This window comes from Thamnophis sirtalis, unplaced genomic scaffold (genome assembly GCF_051295495.1).
Source record: "Thamnophis sirtalis isolate CommonGarterSnake01/CBP01778 unplaced genomic scaffold, rThaSir2_p1.2 scaffold_3, whole genome shotgun sequence".
In the NCBI taxonomy this organism is placed as follows: Eukaryota; Metazoa; Chordata; class Lepidosauria; order Squamata; family Natricidae; genus Thamnophis; species Thamnophis sirtalis.
In genome coordinates this window covers 17,904,081-17,921,911 of record NW_028261383.1, presented here as the reverse complement: position 1 = coordinate 17,921,911, position 17,831 = coordinate 17,904,081, and the positions used below count along the sequence as shown (strand labels likewise).

Sequence of the window (17,831 nt, the reverse complement as noted above, 5' to 3'; positions counted from 1 at the left end):
AGTCTCCCCATCTTTTTTATATCGTGGTGACCAAAACTGGATGCGATAATCCAAGTGTGGTCTTTATAATGTAAATTGATGCATTCATTGTGTCAAAATCTGTCAAAACCTGTCTGGTCAAACTGCTTTATTTAGGCAAGAAGCAACATCTGAAGTAAGTCTCGCCAGGCTCCACGCTTTGTGGAGAGTTGATGTAATTGTGTTCACACTATTGGCCTTCTTTAAACATGTAGCAAGATACATAAGCTGTTCATTCTTTTTTCATATATGTGCATGTTTCGTTTAGAAGTGAATCTTTTTTTTCTGAATATTTTATGTATATGTCTGCTTAGACTTGTATTTGTCTGGTGCAAACTTGCATTAACCCAGCTCAAAGGAGAAATATAACTGTCAGTTTATGATCATAGCTGATGCTAAAAATGGTTTTATTGATCTAACATTGTACTATATGAGCAATGTATTTTTTAAAAGGAGGGATTTAAATTGCTTGATTTAAATTATTCAGTTTTTGTAAATAACCAGAACCATATTTTCCATTGGGTCAAGGTTTTAAAATGTTACTTTAGTGGCACTTTAATTTTGTGATATCAATGTGATTAGAAAGGTCAATCTAATTTGAAATTTTAAGGGGCCAAGTTAAGAACAACTCTTTTTTGTAGTATGATTGTGACTGTGCTTTTTATCTTAGCATAGCTTTTTAAATAACATTAGTATATCCTTCTTATTAACTATATTGGTTTGCAAGGTTAATATAATAAATTATTGGGAATAATTGTGCAATGTAAATGTTTCCTACTTAATATGAATTGAAGAAGAAAATTAAATGAAGAAATCAGATGCAGATTTTCATGGGGGAGAAGTGTAATAAAAGGTTTAGAAAGTGGTAGAAGGTGGAATGAACTCAGATCTGATTCAGTTTCACACAGCATAGAAAATGATGCACATACATCCATGGAACATGAGGAAAGCATTCTCAATGCAGGATCCACCTTATAAAGGCAGCAACAAAGTGGTGAAACTAGAGCCTATTTTAATGTGGGAATACCATTATACTCCTTGTAAATATATGGAATTTGAGAAGAACTTAATTATTAGGTCTGTGGAAATAATCCCTGCATCATTGAACGTGCTTCCGCCAACTTTCTCTTCTTTCTTTGCATTGGAGGACTCAAAGATGAACCAGAAAATTTCAGCCTTTTGCCTCACTCTGCAACTTGGAAGGTATTTTTGGCCTTAAGGATTTGCACTTTGATTCAGAGTGGGGAGGTCCAGACAGCGTCTATATTTACCTTCCTATTTAATATAATTAAATGATGCATTAATTGAATAAGTCCATTCAATATATTCCTTATTCTCCAGCCAATGAAGTCTGAAACACCATCCGTATTCTGAAGGGTCTTTGGAGGCGAGGGCTTGAAGGGGGATCCAGTATGGGGATCGTCCCGAGTCATTCGCCTCATTGACGGTGACTTCAAAGGATCCCGCGGCAGGGGAATCTTATCAGAGAAGCCGGAAAGGGGCTCTGGGCGTAGGGAGAAGAGGGAACCAGGAGGAGGCCCAATTCAGTCTCTGACCCAGAGAAAGGAGACGAATCCCACCCTGAGGACTCCAAAGATCCACAAACGGCAGCGGTTCCCTCAGAGGCGCATCTCTCTCCTCTCTCTCTCTCTCTCTCCCCGCTCTTCCCGCCAGAATAGGCTCCTCCCATCCCTCTCGGAAATCCTTTCCCCGCTACTCCGTCTGAGGGAATAGCACTGCAGGGGCGTGGCCAAGAGGAAAGGGGAGGAGTCTCGTAAGCTCCCTCCCTCGCCCTGCAGCCTTTACTCAACGTCTCCTGAGTGGGGTCCCAGTCCAGTTCTCCCACCCTTTCCCCCCAGCATCAATGGTCCCTCCCATTCCCCCACCCTTGACAAGGGAAGGTCACTTTTACTTTCTAGAAAACCTTTCACTTTTCCTGTGTCTGTTTTCCTTGAAGCTTTGAGGGTCTTTCTCCCTCTCTCTCTCTCTCTCTCCATCCCTCCAGAGCTGCCCCCACAGCCAGATTCCATGCCAGGAGCCAGCAGGGGGCGCTCTCTTGGCTGCCGACTGACTAGCCCACTGCGCATGCTCTACTCCGTCTGCCTGGTCGGATAGTTCCGGCTGCGAGTCTCCGTGGGAAATCTAATCGGGCGAGTAAGACAATATCCCGATAGTCAGATCCTCCTCACGAGAGGGAAGGAGATCTGAGGCTTGGAGGGAGCGGGAAATCCGCCCCATATAACTGCTCTTGGGTCTGCATGGGGAGAGACCCCAGAATGGGGCAGGGGGGAGGAGAGAAGGAAGCCTAAAGGAACCCCCGCTTGATCTCCACTTACATTGTTTCCTGGAAGGATCTTTGGAGAGCCAGCGGAGACCAGTTGCCCGGCGGTGCCAGTGGATGGAAGATCCCTTCTGAGCCTGGCAGAGAAGGCTTGAATTCTTCCATTTCTCCCTGATAGGGTTTGGGAGATTAATAATGTGAGTAGTTATTTAGAAAACCTCATTAGCTATATCGGTCTCTTGCATTCTTCCAAAGAGTATCTCCTTTGGAGCGACTCTCTTATTGGGTCTCATCCTTTGCCACTGATGGACACAAGAGTTTTGTGGGCAGAAAATAATACCCAGACCCTCTTTTGTCCTGTTCTCTTAACTGCTCTCCTTTGCTTATATTTCAGGTTCTGAGGTCCTTCCAGGAATGGGGAGTAATTGGGTGGATCTCACAAATCTTTCTCCTGATCTGTCTTCCAGAGGAATCCCCGTGGATAAAAGTCAAGGTCAGAATTCTTCACTAGGTAAGGGGAGACTGTTCCACTGGATTGGGGACTTTCTAGAAAGATTCCAGTTATTCTTAATTCTCTGCGTCTTCTCGGGTCTTAGTCATAGGACTTAGTAGAAAGTGACCCCATAAGAAAGATAGAACTCCCTCTTCAAGCTAGAAGACTTAAGGTGCACAAAGGAATTCCCTCCCTTCAGAGCAAGCCTAGGACCCTAACCCTAACCTTAACCCTAGGATTTACCTTTCACAGAAGACCGACTCCTGTAGGGGCCACCTTGAGTTGCATTCTGGCTCCTCTTCCATCATGAGAGCTTTCTCTTTGTCTTTGGCCTTCCTTAATATATAATTTTGACTAAATTCCTACACAGATCCCTGCTGAGCCATTTCCAACACCACCTGATCTTTCAGGCATGTTTCCTCGGTTGCTAGAACATCATTAATTTCTCTGGTTTCAAACTGCAGGGGGGGGGGAGAGAATTTACAGGGATTGAGCAAATGCTTCGGATGCCGAGGGTATAAACTGCCATGTGTTGTTCCAAAAGATTAGGAGAATAATCTAACTCAGATTTGTTCTTCAGCATGTGGTGGGGTTTGGTCTTCTCCTTTTATTCATGGCTCCCATGATGGAGGCTATGAAAGTTAGTGTGTTGAAGAGACAAAAATGGAGGTTTCCTGGGCAGGACAGGAAGAAATCTTAATTTTTCCTTTCAAGCCAGAAAAGATGAAGTTGAAGCCTTTCCTGTTTCCATTCTGTCTCTCTCATTTCCAGTGGACAAAATGGAGTCACTGTTGTTCACTGAATCATCTCCTTCTGTTGATGAAGCTGAAAGAGCCGCTGGATTCCTGACTCAGGTAGGAAGGGAGAGATTAGCCATTTATATGGGGGAGAATTAGTAGACCTCTAGTTTCCTTTGGGGATTCAACCTATGATTACTGTTATTCCTGAGCAAGACACAACCAAGAAATTAGAAATTTAAATTACGATCAGTCAAACTAGGCCAACCTGTCAACAAAGATTTGCAGATCTATGGAATTCCTTGTATAATTCTGGTTTCAAAAAAAAATCCCATATGGCAGTTCATGTTGCCTGTCTCAAATAAAGCAGAATGGAGACATGAATAGTTAGGCTAAATCTACTTTATTGTAAGTATAATCTTTTTTTCCTATTGTTGGGAAAAGGGATAAAACCAGGAGAAGCAGAAATTGCTTTGTGTATCACCTACATCTTGATGCCTGGACATATATCCTTTGTATTTTCATTAATGTTCATGATTGGTTTTTTCCCCCCCAATTTAACTTTTTTATTAATTTTTTTAAGTATAAAATGCAAAGAAATAACATGGAAAAGTAAGAAGAGAGAAAGGGAAAAAGAGACATATAGTGTAACAGGAGAAAAAGAAAAGAAAAAGGCATCTACTTCCGACACTCTTTGGCACAGTCGAAGGTAACAACACTAGAACCACAACTTTTTGCTTTTACACAACATTATGTACAAGCTATTTCTATAACAATAAGCCTATCTAGATTACAAAAACAGAATCAAAGTTTCATTTTTTTTTTCACATTGCACACAGAAAATCCGGAAGCAATGTCAAACTAGAGACAAAATTAAATATAATCTCTTTTGGAATAGAATAGAATAGAATAACAGAATTGGAAGGGACCTTGGAGGTCTTCTAGTCCAACCCTCTGGCTTTTTTGGCAGCTGCTGCACACTGCTGGCTCATATTTAAATGGTTGTCCACTAGGACTCCCAAGATCCCTCTCACAGTTACGACTGTTGAGCAAGGTACCATATATACTATACCTGTGCATTGGGTTTTTCTTGCTTAAATGTAGAAATTCACCATTGAATTTCATTTTGTTAGATAGTGCCTAATGTTCAAGTCTGACAAGATCCTTCTGTTGTCAGGTTTCTGAAAGATGCCCTAATTAATTATGCGTGGAATGTGCTCCCCCCCTCCCAGTTTCCTCACCATGGCAACTTGATAATAGACATGCAAATGCTTTGAGTTGACATTTGTATCTTGAGCTTATCTTCTGGAGCATTGGCTATTCCTGGCAGCCTGCTGTCTAACCCGTATTTTTCTACTTTGTTTAGTAGTAAGTTATGGTCTACTTTATCAAATGTCTTAGTGAAGTCCAAATAAATTATATCGACAGTATTCCTCTACTCGACTAAATTTTGTCACTTTGTCAAAGAATGTAATAAGATTAGTCTGGCATGATCTGTTTTTGACAACCCATGTTGGCTTTTGGCTATTACTTTATTTACTTCTAGGTGTTCGCTAATTCGTTGCTTGATTATCTTTTCTAGAATCTTCCCTGTGTTGAGGTCAGGCTGATAGGTCTGTAGTTTCCTGAATATTTTTTCCCCTTCTTTGAAGATGGGAACCACATCAGCTCTTTTCCGGTCCTCTGGCAGTTCCCCGGTGCTCCAGGATCTCTGAAACATATAGTTCAGTGGTTCTGAGATCTTGTCTGCCAGTTCCTTCGGAACCCTGGGGGGTAATCCATCCGGTCCTGATGATGTGAACTAGTCTAGGGTAGACAGGTGTTCACTTACCATTTTCTTCCCTATTTTAACGTGTTCCTAATCCATTTTTTGTGGTGCTGTTTATGATAGGTTGGGCTCTTTTTACCCTTTGTATAAAGACAGATGCAAAGAATGAGTTAAGTAGTTCTGCTTTCTGCCTGTTGCTTGTCACCTTTTTGCCACTTTCTCCCAACAATGGACTAATTGGTTCCTTGACTTTTTTCTTGTTTTTAACATGTTGGAAGAAACTTTTTGTTATTTTTTATTTTTGTTGCAAGTCTTTCTTCATTGTGAACTTTAGCTTTCCGCACTTCATCTTTACAGGCTCGGGCTATTTGCTGATATTCTGCCTTAGTTATGTTTCCACTTTTTATACTTGTCCTTTATGTCTTTCAATTTGTCAGAGAATTCTTTATGCAGCTGGTTTCTTTTGAGAACTGTTATTTTTCTTCTTCTTGGTATTGTATTTTAATTTGTTTTTTTGGAAGAAACCCATTTTGATCTGGGTGGATACATTCATTCAGAAATCTTTTTAATCTTTATTGATGCAAAACAAAATTAAACAGCATTTAATAATGATATAGGCCTATAGTTCTTTATCTGTGTCAAGTCTGAGTCTTCTTTTGGAATTAATAATATTAAGTATTAAGTAATATTAGCATCTATCCAGGTGTTTGGTGAAGTCAGATTTATATTCTGAGGTTACAGTTAGGTTGTTTGCATTATCAAGTATTTGTAACAACACAGTAGGTTGATCATTTCCCGCATTTTCTACACCTAGTTGTGTTTTTGTTCTTTTTTAATATCATCTATAGGATTAATATATTTTGGTTGATTCAGAATGACAAATCTTCTCCAAGGACAGATTAAGAATCTGTTTATAACTGACCTCGGCTTAGAATTAGGCCATCCTTGTGGATCCCACTGGTGTTCTAGACTATTATTTATTAATTAATCTAATTATTTCTTTGTTTCTCAACCAATCAGAACCCTTAAATATCAGCAGATTTCAACCACCCGGAAGAAAACAGTACAGAGCAACTAATTATTTTAAAAGTAAAAAAGTAAAATAAAATACTTTTTTTTCCACTCTGGGGTGGGGTAGGGTGGAGGGTTAGGATTTTGCATCCACAATTCCCATCCCAGAGGAACCACAATTACTTCACTAACCTGCTTTCCAGCTCCGTTCTCAGCTGCCGTGTGAAGTTTGTGTGACTAAAGAATAAAAAGATCAATCAAACTTTCCAACTTCTTGGGGTGGGGGGAGAAATGATCTCACGAAGTTGGAAGGTCCGATTCACCTTTTTTTACTGGTAGTTCCACAGCCTTCCTTTGGTGCCCTGCACACAACAGTGGTGAGCTAGAAATTAGGTTAGTGAACGTATCCTTTGGGGAAGTGAGGGGAGCTGGGCTGGAGCTGGAAAGCAGGTAGCAAGCCAAAATCTCCAACGGCTCCAGGCAACCGGTGATGGAACATGAGTGGCAGTAGGTGGTGCCCCACTGGCAGCCGCTGTTGGGTGGCATGGGGAAGGGGCTGCTCTGGCCACTGCCACCTCACTCTGCCATCATCACAGCTCTGCAGGCTGGGCAGCCAAGGATAATATTGGGGCTTTGTCCACCACATTCCCACCACCTCACGTATTAGCTGCGGAACTGGGTGCATCACTCAGCCTCCTACTTTGTTGTGGTGGCGAGCAAGGAGGAGAAGCTTCGGCCTCCACCTCCACCCCACTGCCTCACTTTGTCCATTGCCACAGCGAAAAAAATAAGATGTCAGGGAATGAGGATTTAATAGCTGCCATTTGATGTAAAGTTGTAAACTGTAAGTTGATGCAATAAGGATGATTCAGCAATACAGCTATCGCCTCTTTACGACTCTGGTGGAGTCCACATAAATCATTTACTGTTTTAAGAGGTGTCTATAAATAGATGGCCATTAGAGGGTGTTTCTCTCCCTCCCTCCCTCCCTCCCTCCCTCCCTCTCTCTCTCTTATCTCATTTCTCTCCTTGTGTCTGTAGCTGAGTGGTAAGGGATTTATCTACCATGTATGATGTAGTTGCGATGAAGAAGAAAGACGCACAAGCAGGAAGAAACTTAATGGGAAGGCACTCCAAACAGCTCATGTTTTATTGTCATAAAACAGTTTACGTGGCAGAAACTGATTCATTGATCAAAGGACATTTGTACTGATTGGATTAGCTAGACAAAGTCCAAGCTATGGTTGAGAAGGTTAATGGACAGCTCATGGTTTGTTGTTGCAAGCGATGGAATGTGCCTACGTGCCCACACTTATTAAGGAAGGATCAGGTTAATGATCATTGTGCTGAGTTGCATTCCTCAGGCTTCATACTTATTAAGGAAGGATCATTGTGCTGACGTTGCATCCTCAGCGTGGTTTGCCAGCCACTGAGAAAAGCAATTATCCCCACAGTATATGTCTTTATATATTTGTATATAAATCACTATTAATTGTCTAAAGGCTCTGTGTGCTTTGTGTTGTGTTTTGCTTCTGGGTTTATCTCATTATAATAGTCATGCTGTCAAAACTCTTGACATGTTTTGGGCCCAGTTCAGATAAGCCCTGGTGCTTATTTTGGCGACCAAAAAATTATAAGTTCAGTTCTATTTTCAGGGGGAAAAGGTAGTAGATTAAAACCACAGATGTTATCCTTATATTTCAAACAAAAGAATATTCCATTCTTCCTTATTTTGGCTGCTTCTAGCATTCCTCTCCCTGTGGTTTTATAATAAAGAAGTGTCAAAAACAGCATCCAAAACTTCAAAAACAAGTGGTAAGCTGTAACTAAAGAGAGCCTGTATAGCTTCTAAAGGTAACAGTATCATAAATTGTTTAAGAAACAGCTTATTGTCTGTTTCAAAAATAAATGCCAAAACAGATCTTTTGTCCAACAACGCCATAGTTTCCACCCCACCTCCCAGCTTCAGTTCACCACTTATCTTGGATGCTCGGCTGCTAAAACTACTTGTGGGCTGTTGCTGTTATCGGAGATCTTGAGAGGTGATTCTGGGACTTTCCTTAACCTCGGAAAGTCAAGCAGAGAAAAGAAAGCCTGCTCCTTCTGTTGTTAAGTTCGAAAAACAACAGTCCGGGGAGAGGAGATTCTCTGGGCATGTCAGCTGCTGGCCATGTCATCCCCTCTTTTTCCCTTCCTCTCTTCCTACTTTTCCATGTTTTTTTTCCCTTTGTATTTAATGTTTCAAAAAACTAATAAAAACGCTAAATTGAAATGTTCACGAGTGTGAGCAAGGCTGACCTTCAAAGAACCACTAAGACCATTTGGTTAGTACGTCAGACAGAAATCCCACAGAACCTCTTGCAAACATTATGGAATGTTAGGGCCACTGATAGGTGGTGTGTCTAAGGCACTCTCTGCCACTTGATTGAGGCAGGTTGATGACATTGAAAGTCAGACGAGGCAGTGAAGGTGATAAAACATGCACTCATTGAATGCGAGCAGTAGGCTGTGAGTTCTTTCCTTTTTATCATATAAAGTGTTGAACCCACCTAGGAAAATGTCCAATCAAGAATTTTCACTTTGGCTTTTAGTCCCAAAGATGCTTTTTTCCAGAGCCAACTGGACTTCCTAATCGTTGGAGAAATTTCTTGGATGGAAAGTGAAACCTTTTCAAAGAAAAACCAGAAAGTCCAGTTGCCTCTGGAAAAAAGCACTTTTAAGACAACCATGACTACGGATGACTGAAAATTTCCATAGAACTTTGTGCTTTTAGGATTTGTAGATTGAAAGAGATCAAGTCTTCTTCGGGGTTTCTTCCTTCTTTAGGGTCCTGTGTCCTTTGGAGAGGTGGCCATCCGTTTCAACAGTGAAGAGTGGTTGCTGCTTGATCCCAGCCAGAAAGCTCTGTATCAAGAAGTCATGTTGGAAACATCTAAGATTGTGGACTCTTTAGGTAAGGTTCCTCTGTACGTAAATTGTTAAAAACGATTTAATCTATTCTCTTTTTCTTTGACATTAATTCCAGTCCCCCTTCATGGTCTTCTGAGTAGCAGTTTCATTTAGAAAAAAAAGATCAGTGTAGTGATCAGCAGGGGTTGACATTCAGTCTTGTGGTCATCCATGGGCCATGGTCGTTACTGCAGAGTTATTGGGAAGATGATTAGGGAGAGGATGTTTTTGCCTGTTGTAGTTGTCCTACTCAGCAACAAATTTTGTCTTGCTTTGTGTTGTAATGACATATATTGTCTTATTGAAAGCAAGTTGGGTAGGTCATAGTTGAGACAATTTGTGTGCCAAGTCCTGATGTCAAGACGTGTTTTTGCTTTAAATTTTTAAAGAGTGAGGGTTAGATGAGCAGCCATGCAAGTCTTTTAAGTTAATAACTAATATCCATGCTGTCATTTCCCTCATTCCTTTCTCCACAGATGCCCAGTAGTCGATAAATGTATGCATAGGGACACCAGTGGATGTTGTAGATTATTCTAATTTATTTTTCTTCTCCCGCAAGCCTTCGAAGTGCAGAACAAGGAAAATGACCAAGAGCCGAATTTAGTGCCATTGCAAATAATCAAAACTAAAATTCCTGAGAAGACATGTACAAATAAGCGGGAAAGGAAGAAACATGAAAAGAAGCACAATCAGAGAGAAAAATCTATTCTTGAATGTGTGGAAATGGAACATTTCCTGACCCAACGTGATTCCAAAGAAAATACGGCGAAATCTCAAAGTAGAAAAAGATTCAAAGCAACACCCAATGGTAGTAACCACTACAAAACTAGAAAAAGCTCCAGCAGTAATAATCCTACTTTACATAAAATGAACCAGGCAAGGGAGAAGCCCTACAACGGTGTGGACTGTGGAAAAAGCATTGGGAGAAGAGTTAATTTAACTTCTAATAAAAAGATCCATAAATGTGTGGATTGTGGGAAAAGGTTCAATAGGAAGTATTCCCTTACATCCCATAAAAGGGTACATACTGCAGAAAAACCCTTTAAATGCATAGAATGTGGGAAGAGCTTCAGCAGTAGTAGTTACCTGATATGCCACAAAAGGATCCATACAGGGAAAAAACCTTATAAATGTGTGGATTGTGGACAAAGGTTCAGTATGAAGTGTTCCCTTACATCCCATAAAAGGATACATACAGGAGAAAAACCCTATACATGCATGGACTGTGGAAAGAGCTTCAGTGTAAGAAGTGCTCTTAATTGTCATAAACGGATCCACACAGGAGAAAAACCCTATAAATGCATGGAGTGTGGGAAGGCCTTCAGGCAAGGCAGTACCCTTGCTTCCCATAAACGGGTCCACACAGGAGAGAAACCCTATACATGCATGGAGTGTGGAAAGAGCTTCAGTGCAAAGAGTGCTCTTACTTCTCATAAACGGGTTCACACAGGAGAAAAACCCTATAAATGCAAACAGTGTGAGAAGAGCTTCAGCAGTAGTAGTTACTTGAGGTGCCACAAAAGGATCCATACAGGGAGAAAACCTTATAAATGTGTGGATTGTGGACAAATGTTCAGTAGGAAGAATTCCCTTACTTCCCATAAAAGGAGGCATACTGGAGAAAAACCCTTTAAATGCATAGAATGTGGGAAGAGCTTCAAAAGTAGTAATTACCTGCTGTGTCATAGAAGGATCCATTCGGGGGAAAAACCTTATAAATGTATGGATTGTGGACAAAGGTTCACTACGAAGTGTTCCCTTACGTCCCATAAAAAGGTACATACAGATGAAAAACCCTTTAAATGCATTGAGTGTGGGAAGAGTTTCAAGGGAAAGGGTGCTCTTAATATTCATAAACTAATCCACACAGGAGAAAAACCCTATAAATGCCTAGACTGTGGGAAGGGCTTCAGCCAAAACAGTACCCTTGCTTCTCATAAACGGGTCCACACAGGAGACAAACCTTATACATGCACAGAGTGTGGAAAAAGCTTCAGTGTAAAGACTTCTCTTACTTCTCATAAACGGATCCACACAGGAGAAAAACCCTATAAATGCTTAGACTGTGGGAAGGTGTTCAGGCAATACTCTGAACTTGCTTCCCATAAACGGGTCCACACAGGAGAAAAACCCTATAAATGCATGGTGTGTGGAAAGAGCTATAAAAGCAGCAGTTACATGATTCTCCACAAACGAGTCCACACGGGAGAAAAACCCTATACATGCCTGGAGTGTGGAAAGAACTTTACTAGCAAGACTTCTCTTACTTCTCATGAAAGAATCCACAGAGGAGAGAAACCTTATAAATGCATGGAGTGTGGGAAGAGCTTCAGCCGAAGCAGTCAACTTACTTTCCATAATAGGATCCATACAGGAGAAAAACCTTATAAGTGCACAGAGTGTGGAAAAATCTTCACTGCCAGTAGGTCTCTGACTTCCCATAAAAGAACCCACACAGGAGAAAAACCCTATAAATGCCTAGAATGTGGAAAGAACTTCAGATTTTACAATAACCTTGCTCTCCATAAGAGGATCCATACTCGAGAGAAATAGAAATGCACGGAATGCAGGATGAGTTTTTTTGAAAAGAGAATGCATCTCAAGAGAGAATCCACAGTGGCCAGAAAAATATCTTGCAGACAGCAATCAACTTATTTCCCTTACAGATAAACAGAAAAATAAATTAACAAAGAAGATGGACCTTCAGGTAATCAAAAAAGTTAAATATTTGGGAGTATATTAAGGAATTAAGGAACAATTATAAAAGATTAATACAACAACGATCTCCCCGTTGAGATTCGTACCCTCACCACCATCCAGACCTTCCGCACGGCCCTTAAGACCTGGCTCTCCCAGCAGGCCTGGGGATAAGCTTTTAAATTACCCGCCCGAGTGTTGACTGTTGAATGCAAGTTGGTGTTTTATTATCTATCTTGTTTACTCACTGTTTGTCTTGTATTATTGCACCCCCTTCCCGTGATTGTAAGCCGCCCTGAGTCCCCTCAGGGAGAAGGGCGGCCTATAAATCGTAATAAATGTCTGAAATGAAAAAATGTCTGAAAAATGAAACAAAAAATGGATTTGGAGAACTGAAAAACCTTGCAACTGTCAATGAGAGGAATAGCAACCTTAAAAATGAATATCCTGCTAAAGGTACTTTTTTTGTTCCAAACGATCCCTATAAAATTAGAGAGAAAATACTTTGATGAGCTAAATACAATAATCTTGAAATATATTAGAAGAAAAAGAAAAATGAGCAAGAAAGACTGAAAATGCGGCAAGAATCTAAAAACTATCGGGGCTTTGTGTTGCTGGATTGCAAACTTTATTACCAGGCTTCTGTACTAACTTGGGTGAAAGAATGGATAAATCTAAGAAGACTACTACTGTTGGAGGGACATGATCTTCAATTGGGATGGCATTCCTTTTTCTGGTATGAAAAGAATAACATACATAGATATTTTCAAAGACACGATGTAAGGAAGACTATTCTTAGTATGGGAAAAATGTAAAGCAAAAAACTACACAAAAATATCAGCTTGGTATAGATAGTTACAATGGCAACTATCTATAAGGAAAACATGTATAAAATGTTTTACGGGTGCCATTTGACATCAGAAAGGGTACAAGGAAATTTAAAAACGTGTGCCAAATGTTGAAATATAATCTGACACTGGGTTCTTATTACCATATGTGGTGGATATGCCCAAAGGGGAAAAAATGCACACATAGTTAGAGAAAATGTTAAAGCAACATAAAGATTTAAAGCCAGAAATATTTTGTTAGGTATAACCGAAAGTAATAGATTGTGCAGATGGATAACATTAAAGATAAAGGACAAAGAAGACACAGGATTTATTTTATCAATGGTTAGGCAATACAGGTAGTAATTGGAATTTGTAAGATTATTTCTAGGTATAAATGAATAATCTTATTACTATTATTATGTACAAGTAAATTGACCCAGACAATACACTGTTTACTAAGCAGTTAAATATGTTAAAGAAAAATGTATAAATAATTTTTTTTTAAAAAAATATTTCCCTTATGAATATTACCCACATCAAGGCTACATACAGGATGGGAGGGAGATCCCTTGTGCTCCTGCCGCTTCCTGTGCACACATGTACCTGCTGGGATGGCGTGGGCAGGGCCTGTGTCTGCATGTAGTTAGCGCCCCTGCGCACAAACACATCCGCCGGGATGGGATGGGCAGAGCCAAATGTCATGGGCTGGCTCCTTAGCGTTTCCAGGGTGGCTGCACTTACTGACCTTTCAGGCATGTTACTACATGGATGGGGAGGTGTCTGCAGCAGGGACTCTTCAGCTGGCCCTCCGAGAAACAGGCATGGCGGTGTTGGCATCGACAGCAGGCAGAGTCGGGGAAAGAGGCATGTGATGGGCACCACTGGGCTTGCCTGTTCCATACCATATGGCTGGGACAGTGCAGATGGCTGCCTGATGCATACAGCAGGCTGAACCGTGTGCCTCTCCCCGCACCTCTGCCTTTGGCTACTGCTGTGGCCGCGGGCCAAGACAAGGTGAGGACTGTGTGGGGCGGCTGCTGCTAGAAATCATCAGCCCGCCTTCTCCATCTTATCTCTCTTGCTTGTGCTTGGAGAGCAGGTCACTGCTGGTCATCTCCACCCCCTCACGGATCTTGTACTTTGCCTGTGTATAGAATGCGTTCCCATCACGCACCCTGGCACCATTGAAGCTACCAGCCCAAAGGAGGCGAAGTGGCTAGCTAGAAAGGTAGAGGTGACATATAATGCTCATTCCCAGCAGGCAAAAGGCAGCCATCATGTGCGTTCAAAACTGGATATCAATTGGCACCATGGCAGCCCAAGCCCGGCTGGGATCATTTGCCTCTGCTTCCATCTCTACTGGGCCTGGGTGGCAAGGTTGACAATGGGGATCTGGCTTTGCCCACTTGCGGTGCCCATTTTTTGCCTACTGGGGCTGGATGTGTTTTACCATTTCTACTCAGCCTTTTTAGCTGACCGCTTTGCCTCCTCACAGTGCTGGGTGGGTCTGCCGAGTGGCAGCAGTATTGCCACCAATGATGTGCCTCCTTCACCAGGGCTGCTTGGCGCGGAGAGCTGAACTCCACCCTGCCCTGCGAGGCAGCAGCTCCAAAGTACCTTCAGGGAGCTGCCCGACTGACGCAGCTCCTTCAGACAGAGCCCCTGAGGCTGCAGTCCCTTCCCTGGACTGAAGTCAGCCTCTGTCTTGTAGCCATTCCCTCCCTACTTCCTGCTGGGCCTGCTACCCGATGCACCTCGGCACTGCTGTTAGCCACTGCGGTCAGGTTTTGAGTGGAACAGGCTCCACCGGCATGCCACAAGATGGGGGACACCGCAAGGGGCCTGAGAAAATGACCAGCGGCGACCTGCTCTCCAACCACAAGCCAAAACAGACAGTGGGACAGAGTTAGCACAAAATGGGGTGTCAAATATGAGACCCGCGAGCCAGATAAGTCCCACGATGTGATCGGATCCGGTCCATGTGGTTGTTTTGGAAACGGTAAGGTGCTGGCCTGTGTCACTTCGGCCTGGCCTATCACATCCTGGCGGGTGGCATGTGTAAAGGAGGAGGTGTACGGACACACACAGAGGCCCTGCACACGCCATCCAAGCAGGGGCACGTGCGCATCAGAAGAGGCGGGAGCACACCAGGATAGGGTAGGCCGGGTCTGTGTGCGCTTTTGCCAGGATGGCATGGGCCAGTCTTATGCGCTCATGCACAGCACCTCCAGGAGCATGCGAGCGCAGCGTGTCCCTAAGTGAACCGGCAGTAGCAGCAGCCGGAACTCACCCCTGGTAACAATGCTAATAAAATCCCGGCATTTTTATTGGAATTTAAGCCTTTTACTCTTTTCACAACTTGGAAGGTATTTTTGGCCTTAAGGATTTGCACTTTGATTCACAGTGGGGACATCCAGACAGCATCTATATTTACCTTCCTATTTAATATAATTACATAATGTATTAATCAAATAAGTCCAATATATTCCTTATTGTCCAGCCAGCATTCTTCCCCTTTACAAATGAAGCCCTGAAAGAAATACCATGATTATTCTGAAGGGTCCTTGAGGGCAAGTGGAGGTCGAGGGCGTGAAAGGGGATCCAGTGTGGGGATCTGGGATGGTCCAATACATTTGCCTCAGTGACGGGGTGACTTCGAAGCTCCCCCAGGGGTTTTCCATCAGAGAAGCTAAAAAAAGGCCCTTGAGGGGGAAGAGGGGACCAGAAGGTGGCCCAATGTGGTTTCTGACAGGAATGGCAGGAGTCCAGTCCTTCCCTGAGGACCCCAAAGACACCCTCCCCTATGGTGGCTCTTCCCTCAGAATGACATTTGTCTCGCTCCTCTCCTCGCCAGAATAAGCTCCTCCCACCCCTCTGGGACTAATGCTGGGGATGATTACTGGCAGAAGAAGAAGGGGATGACAGAGAATGAGGTGACTAGATTGAGTCACTGAAACAGTTGGTGTGGGCTTAAATGGACTCTGGGGGATGGTAGAGGACAGGAAGGCCTGGAGGAATGTTGATGGGGTTGCGATAGGTCAGACATGACTTCGGGACTAACAACCCCTCTGGGAACTCCTTTCCCCCTTCTTTACCTGAGGGAATTGCATTGGGAGGGGAGGAGCCAAGAAAAAAAGGGAGGAGACACACAAGCTCCCGTGTCGCTCACGTCTCACCTGGGAGGGAGACTTCTCACCCAGCAGCATCTATGGACCCTCCCACCCCTCCACCCTTACTAGGGTCCTCTTTCCCTTTGCTTCCAGGGCTCCTGGCCAACGTTCCAACCAGCAGCAGCAACAGGCGGAGCCCATGGAGGCTTCCCACAAGCCCCCTCCCCATAAAAGGGAACAATTGGGATTGGGGCTTGACCAGGATGCTTCAGAGTTGGCTGCCAAATAATAGGTTCCACCAATGGGAGGGCTCCCTTCTGTTGAGTCATCTGTCTCTGGGTAGAATCTCTTGTGATTTCTCCCTGCCGGGAAAGCCTTTGGAGCAGAAACAGAAAAGGGGGAGGGGTTACGCAGATTGTGTGCAGCGCAACTAGAGGGGACCTTTTCTGTATTCAAATGGGGAGTTCCAAAGAGGACAGAGGTGGGCTCTGGGCGAAGCAATGGGTTCCTGATACACCAATGCACAAGAAGCACATAATTAGGTCCAAAAACCCTATTTTTATTTCAAAGGCTGTGAATTATATTCATTCACAGCCGGTAATGAATCCCAAATAGTTGGAAAGAGTTCTACAGGAGGCTGCCAAGGTCCTTCGGGATAAGGCTGATAAACATCCACCTTTACCTTCTTTGAAAACACTGACAAAGACTTAATTGGCAATTAGCTTGGCAAGGCCACATGGAGCAAAGAGTCCAAATGGAATTTCAGAAGGTAAACTGACCAGCATGAACCAAGTTGCTTCCTACAAAGGCTCATGTGCCTTTGCTCCTCCTTTATGTCCTATGGGAGAGGGCAATCACCTCCAAACCTTACTCCTGAGTCGTCCCTTCTGTTTTAAGTGTTCTTGCCTTCTGGCAGCTCTGCGCATGCACGCACTGGGAACAGGGGGAGCCTGTTTCTCTGCCTCGCTGCTGTCCTACTGGAGGCTCTGGAGACTGTACATAACTCCCAGATGGCCCTGGCCCCCTCTCTGCCTCCGATGCAGAGCCCTCATCTGAGCCTTCTCCAGACCCCAGGACTAGCCCATGTTCTTCCCCAACCTCCTCACTGTCTGACTCTGTTGCCACCTCCGCAGACCACCCGCGGACCATAATGCAATGTCTAGAGGAGGTAATGATTGCTGAGATGTGGAAATCCCAGACCAGTAGCTGATGAGGCTCAAAATCTAGAGGTCTCCTCCAGCCACAGCTCACTTATTTTTCACATGGCCCTCCCTACGTGACACATGTCTTTAGCCTTCCTGTCCACAATCAACTTTTGGTTTACAGAGCACTATCTGTATGACTCCTCCTCCTGCTTCATGGCGAGCCCGTTTCTATGACCTGGGAAGTTTGACATCTGATAAGCATCCGATGATAAGTGTTAAGTATCAAGAGCCAAGCAATAGGCTTCACTCAGGTCCGCCATTCCCACAGGAAACTACTCCACATCTGACGGGTTGAGCCCTCTTGACAGATTCCTATATAAGGGCAAGCTGTCAGACAGGCTGGCTGCTGGATTGTACATAGTTGTCAAATAAAGACAACTGTTTGTTACTGAAGCCTCTTCCATTCACCCAGTCCAGAGATGGGTTTCAAATTTCTTTGCTACCGGTTCTGTGGGCGTGGCTAGGGTGGGGGGGCATGCGACTGAGTGGGCATGGCCTACTTGACGTCACTCACGCCCACGCAGTCACATGCCTCCCCCACCTAGCCAGGCCCAAGAACCGCAAAAATGTGTTTTGTCAGCTGGGAGGCTGGCAAAGGAGCTGTCGCGGCTCTTGGAGAAAGAAGGCAGGGATGCTGGCTGGTGCTTGCCGCTCACCGCCACTCCCCCGCTTGCCGCTTTCCCACCCAGCTGCCCAGCTAAGCAGGGCAGGTGGGCCCGGGCTGCAGCAGGC

General features: G+C 43.6%; 2 protein-coding genes across 2 annotated transcripts in view; both read left to right on the top strand.

Moving 5' to 3' along the window:
* The window catches only part of LOC106556396 (uncharacterized), a 13,145-nt gene extending 12,365 nt beyond the window's left edge, over positions 1–780 (top strand). Inside the window, exon 6 of the mRNA XM_087711377.1 lies at positions 1–780. This exon is cut by the window's left edge and continues 2,754 nt beyond it. The gene's annotated coding sequence lies outside the window, so the exon portion shown is untranslated.
* Positions 781–2,042: 1,262 nt separating this feature from the next.
* LOC148047328 (uncharacterized) lies at positions 2,043–15,068 on the top strand. Its single transcript, XM_087711434.1, has 6 exons — positions 2,043–2,172; positions 2,370–2,496; positions 2,694–2,810; positions 3,564–3,646; positions 9,135–9,261; positions 9,817–15,068. The coding sequence occupies exons 3-6, from the start codon at positions 2,714–2,716 to the stop codon at positions 11,808–11,810; spliced, it is 2,301 nt and encodes a 766-aa protein (XP_087567560.1). The 5' UTR covers positions 2,043–2,172; positions 2,370–2,496; positions 2,694–2,713; the 3' UTR covers positions 11,811–15,068.
* The last annotated feature ends 2,763 nt before the right edge of the window (positions 15,069–17,831 follow it).